The sequence below is a fragment of the Calidris pugnax genome, unplaced genomic scaffold (assembly GCF_001431845.1).
Source record: "Calidris pugnax isolate Ruff unplaced genomic scaffold, ASM143184v1 scaffold170, whole genome shotgun sequence".
Lineage (NCBI taxonomy): Eukaryota > Metazoa > Chordata > Aves > Charadriiformes > Scolopacidae > Calidris > Calidris pugnax.
Window position 1 is genome coordinate 470,084 of NW_015090905.1, and position 15,769 is coordinate 485,852.

The 15,769-nt window shown below is 63.5% G+C and overlaps 2 protein-coding genes across 2 annotated transcripts in view; one reads left to right on the top strand and one right to left on the bottom strand.

Moving 5' to 3' along the window:
• Positions 1-6: 6 nt before the first annotated feature.
• On the bottom strand, positions 7-13,496 carry MFSD12 (major facilitator superfamily domain containing 12). Its single transcript, XM_014949002.1, has 11 exons — positions 13,487-13,496; positions 6,251-6,463; positions 5,491-5,701; positions 4,410-4,533; positions 3,336-3,533; positions 3,025-3,117; positions 2,832-2,924; positions 1,669-1,839; positions 1,312-1,406; positions 858-988; positions 7-257 (listed from the first exon to the last, which is right to left on the bottom strand). Exons 1-11 carry the CDS (start codon positions 13,494-13,496, stop codon positions 163-165), a joined length of 1,434 nt encoding a protein of 477 aa, XP_014804488.1. The 3' UTR covers positions 7-162.
• Positions 13,497-14,028: 532 nt separating this feature from the next.
• The window catches only part of HMG20B (high mobility group 20B), a 10,367-nt gene continuing 8,626 nt past the window's right edge, over positions 14,029-15,769 (top strand). The window contains 2 exon segments of the mRNA XM_014949004.1: positions 14,029-14,141; positions 15,451-15,684. Of these exon segments, the coding sequence (XP_014804490.1) occupies positions 14,029-14,141; positions 15,451-15,684 (347 nt within the window).

A 15,769-nucleotide genomic window follows, 5' to 3' on the forward strand; every position in this document is an offset into this window, starting at 1 on the left:
AGCACAGGGTGACATCCTTCATGTGTCCCCGGGCAGGGCACAGGGGGGGGACAACGAGTCCAGTGCAAGGTTGACGGGGAGACGGGGCCCAGGCGCCCCCTCCCCTGCCGTGGGGGTCCCTCCCGGCGCCGACACCAGGATGGCCAAGGACAGGGCCCCTGCTCAGTTGACGGTGTCGCTGTGGCTCTGTCCCTCCACGCTGTCTGTCCCGCTGTAGGACGTCTGTATTCCGCTCAGCCCCTCCACGCAGAGGGCACCTGCAGGGACAGCAGGGGAGGGACAGGTCAGGGGCCATCATGGCTGCTGGGGTGGCCCAGCACACGCTGGGCTGCACCTTCTCCAGCCGCTGGCACCACGTCCCCAAGGCAGCGTGGGGGGGTCTGTCCTCTCCCCCCACCCCACAGAAAGACACAGGCACCCAGTGGGGCAGAGCGGGCACTGAGCCACTGGTGCCTGTGACCCTGGCCTGGCAAGAGGCAACCCGTCCCCCACATTGGGCTACCAGCACAGAGAGCAGCCCCTGCCACCCCTCAGTGACCCGAGGGTCAGCATGGTCATGGCGGGGGTGGATCCTGCCCTCCCCCAGGGCACAGTGGGCAGGCACAGCCCCCAGCTCCGGGGCCAGGAGCTGCAGAGGTGGGGTGGTGGCCCTGTCCCATGAGGGTCCCCCCCCGGGCAGGGCTACGAGTGTCCCCGCAGCCAACCCTGCCACCCCACCCCCAGCTGGGACAGGGATCCCACAGCTGGGGACATCGGGAAAGACACTTCTGCTTTAGGCCAGGCTGGCACAGGACACGGGGCTCCCAGTGCCCCCAGCCACATGCCCGGCTCCCCCCGGTGCCCCCAGCCCCACTCACGGTAGCGGATACGGATGGGCCAGATCATGATGCAGCACAGAGCGGCAACGGCGGCGACGGCAATGCCTCCGGTGACCAACACCATCACCCAGTGGTAGAAGTTGACGCAGGCAGAGCAGCAGAGCTCAGTCCTGCAGGGAGAAGGCAGGGACATGGCTTGGTGGCCAAGGCTGGAGTGTGGCCCCGTGTTCCCCAATGCCCACATCCTTGGGGTCAGGACTGGTTCACACTGGGATGCAAGGGAAAGGACCAGGGCGAAGAGGGAGGGCAGCACCCTGGACACTGAGATCCCCAGCCCCCTCGTGCATCCCTCGTCTAGGGCCAGAAGAGAGTCGAGGGAGGATTTAAGACAAAACGGAGCTGGTTTCCACCCGTGTCTCTTGCTCTGAACCAGAGATATTTGCTGCCTGGCCCCCCGGCCATGCGGCTGGAGCTGCCCGGCAGGGACGCTTACGGGCACGGGTGCAGGTTCTGGATCACCATCACAGCCAGGCCGTTGGCCATCTTGTCTGTGAAGCTCATGGCGCCGTAGACGAAGGCACCGCTGTGCTGCAAGGGGAGAGGAAACCTCATGGCGGCTGCGCCGAGGCCAGCGGGCGCCGGCAGCGAGAGCCTTGTGCCCTCTCATGGGCAGAGCCCATATTACAGCAGGGCCCGGGCACAGGGGATGGGGCTGCCCACGTCCCACAGCGCAGCCCCCTCCCAGGGCTCCCCAGAGCCCCCAGCCCCGCACCAGTGACTGCCCCATCCCGCAGGCTCCGAGCTCTGCGGGGACAGCCCAGTCCGGCCCGGCCGGCAGGAGCAGATGTACCGTGTTGGTGCCGATGAGGTCTGCCGTCATGGAGAGGGAGGTGACCAGGATGGTGGCGGAGCCAGCCCCAAGCAGCGCGGCTGCCCCGTAGATCTCCGCTCCCATCTGCCTGGCCAGCATCACCCAGGAGGCAAAGGCCAAGATGATCAGAATGCCCACGAAGTAGGTCAGCTGCTCCGGGCCAGCGTGGGGACAAGGGAGAAGGGAGAGCTCAGACCCCAGCGTGGCTGACAACCGGAGAGGCAGGGGCCAGCGGGGAGGGCACGGGGGCCACCAGCTGCTGACAACCCACGGGGGACAGCCCTGGCTCCCTCCCAGATGGTTTGAAACAAGGAGCCCCCAAACATCTTGCAGTGGTCCAGGGTGTTTTACAGGCTGTTGGATGCAGCCTAAGTGGGCCACCAGCTACGCAGGACATGGGGACAACCCAACTGGGAGGAGAGGTGGGGGCTTACTGGAGAGGGTGAAGGAGGATGCACTGGAGAGGCAGCCCCCTCCTGCTGGCACTGCAGACCCCAATGACTGCCTCAGCCAAACCCTCCCTCTGCCTCTCATGGGCACCACGGGGCTCTTCCAGCCCGGTCAGGACTGACTTTGGACCAACATCGCTTTCCCCAGCCTCAGGGACGTGCAGGACAGACCAATGTCCCTCCCCTTGTCCCACCACCCGCACTGCCCAGCAGGGGGCGCCTGCAGAAGATGCAGGAGGAGTCACACAATCCCACACTGGTTTGGGTGGGAAGGGACCTTAAAGCCCCCCCAGTGCCACCCCCTGCCCTGGGCAGGGACACCTCCCACCACACCACGTTGCTCCAAGCCCCCTCCAACCTGCCCTTGAACCCCTCCAGGGATGGGGCAGCCACAGCTTCTCTGGCCAACCTGGGCCAGGCTCTCACCCCCCTCACACCAAACAAGTTCTTCCCCACAGCTCCAAGGTCTCCCCAGAGCCTTCTTTTCTCCAGGCTGAACCTCCCAACTCTCTCAGCCCCCCCTCCCAGCAGAGGGGCTCCAGCCCTCCCAGCACCTCTGGGGCCTCCAACAGCCCCTGCTCTCCAGCCAGGCTCAGGTGTGCTGGGTGCTCTGCTCACTTGTGTGACGGGGATCTGGCCCCTGGCCACCTCCTCGGGTCTAACTCAAACGTCACCGGGCCCCCCAGGACTCACGTTTCGACCTATCCACTTATTGACAGGCTTCATGAGGAGGGAGGAGAGGAAGCCACTGATGTACATCACCAGGGGGATGGTGGCGATGTATTTCTGCAAGAGACAGGGAGAAGACAGATGAGCTCTGACTGTTGGCACAGGACCCCTGCCCATGAGACCTCGAGACGCAGGCAGGGACCTGCCCTGTGCCCACCTTGGGCAGCAGCAGCGAGTTGGTCAGGTACATGGCGATGTAGGTCTGGGACAGATTGACGATGAGCCTGGTGGACATGTAGAGCACGGCCACCTGTGAGGGGACAGAGACAGGGCAGCACCGCTCGGGGTGAGAAGGAAAGGCTGGCACCTTCCGTGCCCAACCCTGCCATGGCACAAATGCCCACAGGTGGTAGGTGGGTGCCCAGTAGAGCCCACCTCTCCATCCTCACCTTCACTGGAGGGTGCCCACAGCACCTGGGCAGGGTGGCAGCCCATCAGAGGCACCACGAGCTCTGCCCGCAGCCGTACCTGGTAGAAGGCAGGCTCCAGCAGCCAGTCTCTCCAGATCAGCAGTGGGCTCGGGGGGGTCGGGGGCTCCTTCTGCAGCAGCGGCGTGCCCTCCTCCAGCTGGGGCAGCGAGCCCGGCGGGTACGGCTTCTCTTTGGTGCCCAGGTGGAAGATGAGGGAGAACAAGGCCCCCAGCCCCACCACAATGAGGGACAGGTCCTGGGTGAGACAGAGCAGTGTGAGCAGAGCAGGGGGTGCCCTTTGCCTGCCCATCATCCACCCCCCCGCAGTCTGGTGATAAAGAGGGGTTCCAAAAAACAGGGAGAGCTCAGTGAGGCCCCTGCCCAGTGCGGTAGGTGAGATTTCAGGGCTCTGCTATTTCATTCCCTCAGGTACCTCCCCTGCTGAGCCTTAGAATCACAGAATCCTTATGGTTGGAAGGGACCTTTCAGAACATCGAGTCCATCAACCCAACCCTGCCCAAACCACCACTGACCCGTGTCCCTCAGCACCACGTCTGCCCGGCTTTTAAATCCCTCCAGGGATGGTGACTCCACCACTGCCCTGGGCAGCCCATTCCAAGGCTTAATAACCCTTTCAGTGAAGGCATTATTCCTAATCTCCAATCTGAACCTCCCCTGGGGCAACTGGAGGCCATTTTCTCTTGTCCCATCGTCTGTTCCTTGGGAGAAGAGACCGACCCCCCCTGGCTACACCCTCCTTTCAGGGAGTTGGAGAGAGCCAGAAGGTCTCCCCTCAGCCTCCTTTTCTCCAGGCTGAACCCCCCCAGCTCCCTCAGCCTCTCCTCACAAGACTTGTGCTCCAGACCCCTCACCAGCTCCGTGTCCCTTCTCTGGACCCGCTCCAGCCCCTCAATGGCCCTCCTGTCACGAGGGGCCCAAAACTGGACACAGCCCTTGAGGTGGGGCCTCACCAGTGCCCAGTCCAGGGAGACAGTCACCCCGGTCCTGCTGGCCACGCTATGGCTGACACAGACCAAGGCTGCTGTTGGACTCCTTGGCCACCTGGGCACACTGCTGGCTCACGTGCCACTCAGGGTAGAGAAGATGTCACGGATTGAGCCCTGGCACTTACCCGAAATATAGGGACATCCTGGATGCCCAGGTGCTCTGTGCGGTCGGGCTGGTCCACCTGGAAGTTCAGCAGTAGCCAGGCCAGGCCGTAGACAGTGATATTGGCCATGACGGTAAAGGCGTACCTGAGGGGACAGAGCACCTCAGGGTGACACGGAGAGACAAGCACAGCTCCAGGCACAGTGGGGACACCTCAACCCAAGGCTGCCCTCCAAGCCAGGCATGCTATGGCCAGCTTTGTACCCCGTGTCATTGCTGAGGTGACACCTCCAAGAGCACACAGCATCTGGCCAGGCATTAGATTACTGGTGCACCTCCCAGCATGCCCAATCCAAGCCTTGGGGTGCAACTGGGAGGAAACCAAGACTCCTCCAGATCAGTCTGTCCATAGTCACAGCTCACCTCTGCCCCAAGGATGCCCCGAGCTGCCCATCCCGCTATCCCCAGAGCCGGACTCCTTGTCCCCAGCTCTGCCCCACATCCTCCCTGTCCCACTGCAGTCCCTGCTCACCTGCCACGAGGAGAACTTCCTCCCACTGGGGACACAACCAAGCCCTGCTCCATCTGAACACTCCTTCCCACAGCCCGATCCTGCCGGGTACAGGGCCCTGAGCTGGGCTCCCCACACAGAGCTGCTGGCACTGCCCAGCCTGGCCCCGGGGACATCCTGACCCACAGGACAGCCCCCACAGGGCCCTGCCCATCCCCTGCGGGCATCCTATGGGGGATTCCATCCCTCCCCTGTGAGCATCACCCTGCAGTCCCAAAGGAGAAGTGTCCCCAGCTCAGGGAAGTGCCCCATGGGCTGTGCCACCAACATCCCTGGCATCAGGACATTCCCTCCTGCTACCACAGGGTTTGGGCCACCAACCCAGAAGACCAGTGTCACTTGGACACACGCTGCAGGACACCTACAAGGCCCAGTCCCGATCCTGCTGTACCAAGGGCTCGTGTGCCATGGCACACAGGGGACATCAGACCCCTGGCACCCAGGGGACCTCTTGTCACACAAGCGATGGGACCTGCCACGGGCAGGACTGCTCCCCCGGGTTCAGGGGACACCCAGGTCCGGCCGTGCTCACCTGAAAGCCGTGAGCTCAACCTTCTCATGGTCACTGGTCACCAGCTCGGGGATGAGGGAGAGGTGGGAGACCTGCGTGGCTGCCCAGCCAAACTGGAAGATGACGATGAAGGGGAGGTAGTAGATGAAGGCTGCCCACTGTGGAGTGTTTTCCTTGCAACCCAGGCAGGGGTTGAAGATGAAGGGGAAGGACACGAGGACGCAGGTAGTGCCTGGGAAGAGAGTGAGGTGGTGAGAAGCTGCAAACCCTGTTTCTCTGAGACACCAATGCCGCCAGCTGGCTCAGACAGACAGACAGACAGCCCTCTGCTGGGACAGGTCCTACCCCACGGGGCTGGGGAAGGAGGTGAGCTTGGAGCCCCAGACCCCCCTCACCCCATCCTGCACATCCTTCCCTCTTGCACCCAGTGGTGAGACAGACAGACAGACAGGCGGACACTTGTCAGGAGACTTTTCCCCAGTCAAGTTCCCCCCTCCCCAAAAGTCCACCTTGCACCCGCTCTGACCCCTCTAAATGCCAGAGGACAGGCCACCACGACGCACAGCCACCAAGGGCTTCTGTCCCCATCTCCAGCCTGCAGATAACCAGCCCCAAGGCCACAGGCCACCCTGCCACCTGCCCACGGGTGATAAGGCACCCCGAGGGCCAGGAGAGCTCTGGGCTGTCCTGCAGGCACAGGGCCAGCCTGTCTGTCCCCTTGTCCCATCTCCCGTGGGGCTGGCAGAGGGACCCACGCTCTCCCCACGCCTGCAGAAGTCACCTGCAGAGCAATGGCCAGGGACACCCCCAGTGCAACGGGGGGGGGGACAGGAGCAGATCTGTCCCCCACGCCAGGCTGGGAGCCACGGGAAGGTCCCGGCTGAGTCAGGGACAGCAGGGCCAGGCTCCTCCCTCTGTCGCAGCGTGACGGCGGGGACGCTGGCGTGGGCACGCCAGCCCGGAGCAGGCAGGGACAGGCTGGCTTCTGCCTCCCCTGGCACAGGGTTACGGAGCAAATCTGCTGAGATGCTTCCGCGGAGACAGCCCGTGTCCTGCCCTGCGTGTCCCCGGCTCCACCGACTGCTGCTAAAGAGCCACAGGAACTCGTTCCCATAACTGAGGGGAAACCACAGTGCTTCCCCACGTCCCCGAGGTCCCCTCTCCAGGGAACCCTGCAAGATCCTCCTTCTCAGGAGTGATTTCTCCTTCTCTCGCTCATGAACGGCAATTCCTCCAGCCCATCATTTCCGCATGGCACAGCCACCCCAGCTGCCACGGGGCCGGGGCAAAGCCCTCCTCCTTGCACCGAGGGCAGGCAGTGACAATTCCAGCCCGGATCCATCCCGAGCAGGAACCCCAGAAGGGTGCTGGGTGCTGCCCTGCATCGGCTCAGAGTCAGCTCTGCTGCTCCAGGAGCTCCCCAAGGACAGGAGACTGTTGGAGTGGGGCCAGAGGAAGCCCCGGAGATGCTGGGAGGGCTGGAGCCCCTCTGCTGGGAGCGGGGGCTGAGAGAGTTGGGGGGGTTCAGCCTGGAGAAGAGAAGGCTGCGGGGAGACCTTGGAGCCCCTTCCAGTCCCTCAAGAAGGGGGGCTCCAGGAAAGCTGGGGAGGGACTCTGGATGAGGGAGGGGAGCCCTAGGAGGAGGGGGAAGGGTTGGACCCTGCAAGAGGGGAGATGGAGCTGAGCTGTGGGGAAGAACTTGTTTGGTGGGAGGGTGGTGAGAGCCTGGCCCAGGTTGGCCAGAGAAGCTGTGGCTGCCCCATCCCTGGAGGGGTTCAAGGGCAGGTTGGAGGGGGCTTGGAGCAACCTGGTGTGGTGGGAGGTGTCCCTGCCCAGGGCAGGGGGTGGCACTGGGGGGGGCTTTGAGGTCCCTTCCAACCCAAACCAGTCTGTGACTTGGGCACACCGTGGTGTCTCTGCACCAGACAAGCCCAATGGGAAGAATCCAGGAAGGTTCAGACCAGACCAGGCCTCCTCTGCTCCCTGCCACAGGGGTGTGGGTTTTAACTGAGCCCCATCTGGAGGATCAGGGCTGCTCTGCCCCCTCCCCAGTCCCAGGGTCCTGTGGGACCCCTAAGGGCTGTGAGGGACTTGCCCGTGTCCCCAGGGGAGCTGGGGCAGGAGCTGCGGTCCCCAGGCTGCTGCAGCCCCCGCACCATCACCTCCATCCCACACGCAGAAGACTCCTGTCACTCCCTCCTCCTCCTCAGGGCCCCCAGGGACAGTCAGTGCCCACCACGGGGGCCACCCCCATGGAGCCGTGTGACCTGCATCCCTACACCACCACGGCCCCAGGTCTGCCCAAACAAACTCAGCTCCCTGTGAGCCAGAGGGGCCCTGGGGACCCCCTGTTCTCCCAAGCAGGGCCGTGGGAACACCCCAAGAGCACCCTGCTCATCCCTGCAGCACCCCCGGGCAGGGAGCAGAGGTCCAGGCTCTCATCTCCTGGCCCTGGGGGGCAGGATCAGAGGGATGCCAGGCTGCTGGGACATGTGCCCGGGGCAGGGAATTCAGAATGGGGCTGCCAGACCAGCTCCGACAGGCAGCAAAGAGCCGCTCACCCTGCCCACCCCGCTGCGGCAGGAAGCTGCCCCCCAGTAAAAGCCGGCGTGTGGGGTGAGCCACCCTGGACCACCGGCACTGGCAGCCCAGCGCCGCGGTGGGGAGATGCCACCGATAGCAACTCGTGGTATCTACCCCCCTCCACCGCCCCGAGACTGCGGTTTCACAACGTTTCCTCTGATCTGAGCACGAGTTGCCACCAGATGAGCCGCCCCGCTCCCACGCGAAGCATCTCGCCGCAGCGTGACTGAGGGTGCCCAGAGCGGTACCGGCACAGCCCGGTTCCAACGGGTTTGCTGGCCCTGCTCGGTCACACCGTGGTCAACGGAGGGATAACCCGTGCTCCGGCCGGGGAAACGCAGCTCCATCCCTTCCTCCGTCCCCCAGGGCCAGGCAGGGAGCGGAGCCGCTCGGGGTAGCACAGCCCTCGTGCAAGCCGTGATTCACAACTTCCCCTTCGGCACAAGCAGCTGCAGGGGACCTGCCCGGGGAGGGGGGGAAGCACACGGCTGCTTCCCTAAATCTGGGGCGCAAACGGAGCTGACACCGTGGCGGGGGGTGAAGCTGCCCCCCCATTCACCCCCCCAACACCCTCCGTGACGTGCGGGGAGATCAGCCAGCGTATCAGGCCAGCGTTGGGTTGCACGAAGTGGTTGGCCAAGATAAATTTGGGATCAAGATAAGAGCACCCACCCTACAACCGTCCTCCCTCCGCGCACGGGTCCGCTCCGGGAGAGCCAGCGCTCGGGCGTTAGTGGGAGGAAACACGGGGGGGTCTTTATCTCTGGCTGCCAATGGCACCGATCCACGCCGGGGAAGGCTCCTGCGCCGGTCGTGGCACTGAGGACCCTTCTCCAGGTCACGCCGTCCCCTCAGAGAGGGACCTCGACACAGGAGTCCCCACCAGCCCCTGCACCTTCCAGCGCCTGGAAGAAGTCACACTGAGCCGGTGCCTCCCCCGCAGGTTCCTCACTCACCGCTGCCAGAAACGCCGCACACGGGGCAGGCAAGGTCCCCGTGGTCACCCCTGGGGACAACCGAGCCCTGCCCGGCCACCGGCAAGTCCCAGGTAAACCCCCGGGCTCCAGGGAAAGCCCAGATTTTACTGTTGGTCTCGTTTTTGCTGTAGCATCAACCGTCCAAGCACACAACTCGATGCCACCCCCATGCAGGGGGACATGGGGACACCCTGCAGACCCCCCCCCCGCTGGGCAGGGGTGACCTGAGGGACAGCAGGGACCCCCGGCTGCCAGTGCCCAGGCAGCACCCACCTCTGGGATGGGGACATCGTGGTGCCCCTTCCCCATTTGGGTTCAGCCCCCCCAGAGCACCCGCTGGCCCCTACATGTGGGGGGCACCCCCTCACCGCCATGGGGGACGCTGCCCCTCCCTATGGGCACCCCACAAAGGCACCTCCCGGTCTGCCCCTCTCCATGCAGGGCACCCTGGGCCCATCTTCTCCCCCCTTCAGGGTACTTCTCCCCCCACCACCCCGATACTGCCCAGGGCTGGTTCCCCCCCCACCCAGGGCAGCCCCCCTTCCATGGGGCGGCTGCTCCCTTCCACTCCAGGGCACCCAGTTCTGCTCACCCCCAGGGCTGCCCCTCTCCATCGGGGGGATCCCAGTCCCCACTGCACTGCCACGGGGGCTGTGCCCCCCGCCAGGAAGGGGGGCGTCCAGGTGGGCTTCCCTAGGACCAACCCCCTCCACCCAGGGCACCCCAGAAAAAAACCCTGGCTGGTCCTGCACCCCAGAAAGGCTCCCCTAGGGCCACCCCTCTCCACCCAGGGCACCCCAGAACGGAACCCGGGAGTGGTGCTGCACCCCACAAAGGCTCCCCTGGGGCTATCCCTCTCTACTCAGGGCTCCCCAGAAAGGCTCCCCTGGCCCTGTACCACCCCCTCAGGGCACCCCAGAAAGGCTCCCTGGTTCCCCGCCCATCCAGGGCACCCCCAGCTCTGAACCCCACCCCAGAAAGTCACTCCTGGGGCTGATGCCCCTCAGAGCACCCCAGAGAGGCACTCACCCCCAGAACAGAGCACATAGCCAAGAAAGCACCCCCAGGGCTACCCATCTCCACCCAGAACACCCCAAGGCTCACCTTCCACCCAGAGCACCCCAGAAAGGCATTTAACCCCAGAACTGACTCCATATGGCAGAAAGACCTCCCCATCTCCACTCACAGCACCCCAGAAAGGCACACATACCCAGAACTGACCCCATACCCCAGAAAGGAACCCCGGGGTGGGGCTGCACCCCAGAAAGACTCCCCCAGGGCCCCCCATCTCCACCCAGGACACCCCAGAAAGGCACTCACCCCAAGAACCGACCCCATACCCCAGAAAGGAACCCCGGGGTGGTGCTGCACCCCAGAAAGACTCCCCCAGGGCCACCCATCTCCACCCAGAGCACCCCAGAAAGGGACTCACCCCAAGAACCGACCCCATACCCCAGAAAGGAACCCCGGGGTGGTGCTGCACCCCAGAAAGGCACTCACCCCAAGAGCTGACCCCATACCCCACAAAGACCCCCCAGGCCCACCCTTCTCCACCCCGAGCACCCCAGAAAGGCATTCAGACCCAGAACTGACTCCATATCCCACAAAGACCCCCCAGGGCCACCCTTCTCCACCCAGAGCACCCTAGAAAGGCATTTAATCCCAGAACTGACTCCATATCCCACAAAGACCCCCCAGGGCCACCCTTCTCCACCCAGAGCACCCTAGAAAGGCATTTAATCCCAGAACTGACTCCATATCCCACAAAGACCCCCCAGGCCCACCCTTCTCCACCCAGAGCACCCTAGAAAGGCATTTAATCCCAGAACTGACTCCATATCCCACAAAGACCCCCCAGGCCCACCCATCTCCACCCAGAGCACCCCAGAAAGGCACTCACCCCAAGAACCGACCCCATACCCCAGAAGGGAACCCCGGGGTGGTGCTGCACCCCAGAAAGGCTCCCCCGGGGCCACTCATCTCCACTCACAGCACCCCAGAAAGGCACTCATACCCAGAACTGACCCCATATCCCACAAAGACCCCTCAGGCCCACCCATCTCCACCCAGGACATCCCAGAAAAGCATTTAACCCCAGAACTGCCTCCATATGGCAGAAAGACCCCCCCATCTCCACCCAGAGCACCCCGGAAAGGCATTTAACCCCAGAACTGACTCCATATCGCAGAAAGACGCCCCCCCATCTTCAGTCAGAGCACCCCAGAAAGGCACTCATACCCAGAACTGACCCCATATCCCACAAAGACCCCTCAGGCCCACCCATCTCCACCCAGGACATCCCAGAAAAGCATTTAACCCCAGAACTGCCTCCATATGGCAGAAAGACCCCCCCATCTCCACCCAGAGCACCCCAGAAAGGTACTCATACCCAGAACTGACTCCATATGGCAGAAAGACCCCCCCATCTCCACCCAGAGCACCCCGGAAAGGCATTTAACCCCAGAACTGACTCCATATCGCAGAAAGACTCCCCCCCATCTTCAGTCAGAGCACCCCAGAAAGGCACTCATACCCAGAACCGACCCCATACCCCAGACAGACCCCCCAGGGCCACCCATCTCCACCCAGGACACCCCAGAAAGGGACTCACCCCCCAAACCGACCCCATACCCCCGAAGGGAACCCCGGGGTGGTGCTGCACCCCAGAAAGGCTCCCCAGGACCACCCACCTCCACCCAGGACACTCCAGGGCCACCCATCTCCACCCAGAGCACCCCAGAAAGGCATTTAACCTCAGAACTGACTCCATACCCCACAAGGACCCCCCAGGGCCACCCATCTCCACTCAGAGCACCCCAGAAAGGTACTCATACCCAGAACTGACTCCATATCGCAGAAAGACTCCCCCCCATCTTCAGTCAGAGCACCCCAGAAAGGCATTTAACCTCAGAACTGACTCCATACCCCACAAGGACCCCCCAGGGCCACCCATCTCCACCCAGGACACCCCAGAAAGGGACTCACCCCCCAAACCGACCCCATACCCCCGAAGGGAACCCCGGGGTGGTGCTGCACCCCAGAAAGGCTCCCCAGGACCACCCACCTCCACCCAGGACACTCCAGGGCCACCCATCTCCACCCAGGACACCCCAGAAAGGCACTCTCCCCAAGAGCTGACCCCATACCCCACAAAGACCCCCCAGGGCCACCCTTCTCCACCCAGAGCACCCCAGAAAGGCATTCATACCCAGAACTGACTCCATATGGCAGAAAGACCTCCCCATCTCCACCCAGAGCACCCCAGAAAGGGACTCACCCCAAGAACCGACCCCATACCCCAGAAAGGAACCCCGGGGTGGTGCTGCACCCCAGAAAGACTCCCCCAGGGCCACCCATCTCCACCCAGGACACCCCAGAAAAGCACTCACCCCAGGAGCTGACCCCATACCCCACAAAGACCCCCCAGGCCCACCCTTCTCCACCCAGAGCACCCCAGAAAGGCATTTAACCTCAGAACTGACTCCATACCCCACAAGGACCCCCCAGGGCCACCCATCTCCACCCAGAGCACCCCAGAAAGGTACTCATACCCAGAACTGACTCCATATCGCAGAAAGACTCCCCCCCATCTTCAGTCAGAGCACCCCAGAAAGACTGGGGTCACTGGGAAGATGGGGTGACCGCTGGGGTCGTGGGGATCCCCGACTTGGACGCGTGCTGGGGTTACTGGGAGGACTTGGGGGGGAGTACTGGGGTCACTGGGAAGATGGGGTGACCGCTGGGGTCGTGGGGATCCCCGACTTGGACGCGTGCTGGGGTTACTGGGAGGACTTGGGGGGGAGTACTGGGGTCACTGGGAAGATGGGGTGACCGCTGGGGTCGTGGGGATCCCCGACTTGGGCATGTGCTGGGATTACTGGGAGCAGCGTGGGGGGAGTACGGGCATCATGGGGACCCTTAATCTGGGCACATACTGGGATCACTGGGAGCTGCATGGGAGTGCTGGGGTGACTGGGAAGATGGGGTGACTGCTGGGGTCATGGAGACCCCCCAGTTGGGCGCGTGCTGGGGTTACTGGGAGGAATGTGGGGGGAGTACTGGAATCATGGGGATCCCAGCTTGTGCACTTATTGGGGTCACTGGGATGCTGAGGTGACCACTGGGGTCATGGGGGCCCCCCAATTGGGCACATGCTGGGGTAACTGGGAGCACTGTGGGGGGAGTACGGGCACCATGGAACCCCCCACCTGGGCACATATTGGGGTCACTGGGAGCTGCATGCGGGCACTGGGGTCACTGGGAAGATGGGGTGACCACTGGGGTCATGGGGACCCCCCAATTGGACACGTGCTGGGGTAACTGGGAGTAGTGTGGGGGGAGTACTGGCATCATGGGAACCCCCACTTCAGCACATACTGGGGTCACTAGGAGTAGTATGGAAGTACTGGGGTCACTGGGAAGATGGGGTGACCACTGGGGTCATGGGGACCCCCCACTTGGGCGCATGTTGGGATTACTGGGAGCAGTGTGGGGGGAGTACTGGCATCATGGGGACCCCCCACCTGGGCACATATTGGGGTCACTGGGGGCACTATGGGGAGTATTGGGGTCACTGGGAAGATGGGGTGACCACTAGGGTCATGGGGGCCCCCCACCTGGGCGCATGCTGGGGTTACTGGGAGGACTGTGGGGGGAGTACTGGCATTATGGGAACCCCTGCTTGGGCACATATTGGGGTCACTGGGAGCAGCATGGGAGTACTGGGGTCACTGGGAAGATGGGGTGACCACTGGGGTCATGAGGACCCCCCAATTGGGCACATGCTGGAGTAACTGGGAGCAGTGCGGGGGGAGTACTGGCATTATGGGACCCCCCACCTGGACGCATACTGGGGTCACTGGGGGCAGCATGGGAGTACTGGGGTCACTGGGAAGATGGGGTGACCGCTGGGGTATGAGGACCCCCCACTTGGGCGTGTGCTGGGGTTACTGGGGGGAGTACTGGGGTGACTGGGAAGATGGGGTGACCACTAGGGATCATGGGGGCCCCCCACCTGGGCGCGTGCTGGGATTACTGGGAGCGCTGTGGGGGGAGTACTGGCATCATGGGGATCCCAGCTTGTGCACTTATTGGGGTCACTGGGATGCTGAGGTGACCACTGGGGTCATGGGGATCCCCCAGTTGGGCACGTGCTGGGGTAACTGGGAGCAGTGTGGGGTGAGTACTGGCATTATGGAACCCCCCACCTGGGCACATATTGGGGTCACTGGGAGCAGCATGGGAGTACTGGGGTCACTGGGAAGATGGGGTGACCACTGGGGTCATGGAGACCCCCGACTTGGGCATGTGCTGGGGTAACTGGGAGTAGTGTGGGGGGAGTACTGGCATCATAGGGACCCTCGATCTGGGCACATATTGGGGTCACTGGGAGCAGTATGGGAGTATTGGGGTCACTGGGATGCTGCGGTGACCACTGGGGTCAGGGTACCCCCCACCTGGGCACATATTGGGGTCACTGGGAGCAGGGTGGGGGGAGTACTGGCATCATGGACACCCCAGCTTGTGCACAAATTGGGGTCACTGGGACGCTGAGGTGACCACTGGGGTTGTGGACACTTGGACACATGCTGGGGTTACTGGGAGCACTGTGGGGGGAGTACTGGTGCCACTGAGATGCTGGGGTGACTACTGGCATTACGGGGACCCCCCATTTAGGTGCATACTGGAGTCACTGGGAGCAGTATGGGAGTACTGGGGTGACTGGCACCTCTTCAGTAAACACTGGGTGACTGGAACCAGCATGAGCAGTACTGGGGTCACAGGACCCCCCTTGAAGGGTGTACTGGGGCCACTGGGATGCTGGGGTGACTACTGGGGTCATAGGCTCCCCCTTTGGGGAGGTACTGGGGTGACTGGGACCAGAATGAGTGGTACTGGGGTCACTGGGAGCAGCAGAGAGGGGAGTACTGGAGTCACTGGGACTTAGGTGACTACTGGGGTCATGGGGACCCCCCAGTTGGGTGTATGCTGGGGTCACTGGGGAGTACTGGGATCACTGGGACTCTGAGGTGACTACTGGCATCATGGGGTGTCACCCTGACCATCCCGTACTGGGGTTACTGGGAGCGACGTGGGGATACTGGGGTTACTGGGAGCAGTATGGGCAGTACTGGGATTGGTGGGTCCCCCTCCAGCGGGAGTACTGGTGTCACTGGGAGGAGTGTGGGGGGGCTGGGGTCCAGTAGGACCATAGGAGTGCATTGGAGTCACTGGGAGCAGCCGTGGGGTACTGGGGTTACTGGGAACAGTGGGGGAGGGTAACTGGAGTCGCTGGGGCCGCGCTGAGGTGGGCACTGGGAGGATACTGGGATCACTGGGACTGGGGGCTCTGGGACCCTGGCCGGGGTGGGCGCTAGGGGGACCCGCGGTGGGCCCCACGGCATGTCATTGCCCCTTTAAGGCGCTGCCGACCCTCCAAACGCCGCTCCGTCCCACGCCGATCGCTGATTGGCGGGCGGCACGCCGCGCGCGCCCAACTCAACGTGCGCGCAGGCGCGGCGCCGGCCGGCCTCCCCCCCCCTCCCACCACCCGTCCCCGCCGCTCACCTCTGACGTACACCGTTGTGGCCAATCCGCGTTCGGCGGCGCCCTCCGCGGCTCTGCGCGTGCGGCCAATCGGGAGCGCCGAGGCGGGGTGCTGCTTTGCATAATAATAGAGGGGGCGTGGCCAGGTGAGGAAGAGCCTCGGAGGGGCGCGGAGGAGGTGGGGGGAGCAAATC

What these genes read in the sequence shown, in the direction of transcription:
- MFSD12 (XM_014949002.1), bottom strand. An exon ending in AGGATGTCCCTATATTTCGG is followed by an intron (nt 3,534 to 4,409) that starts GTAAGTGCCAGG and finishes TGTCTCACCCAG; the next exon opens with GACCTGTCCCTCATTGTGGT. An exon ending in ACCTCATCGGCACCAACACG is followed by an intron (nt 1,407 to 1,668) that starts GTACATCTGCTC and finishes CTCCCCTTGCAG; the next exon opens with CACAGCGGTGCCTTCGTCTA.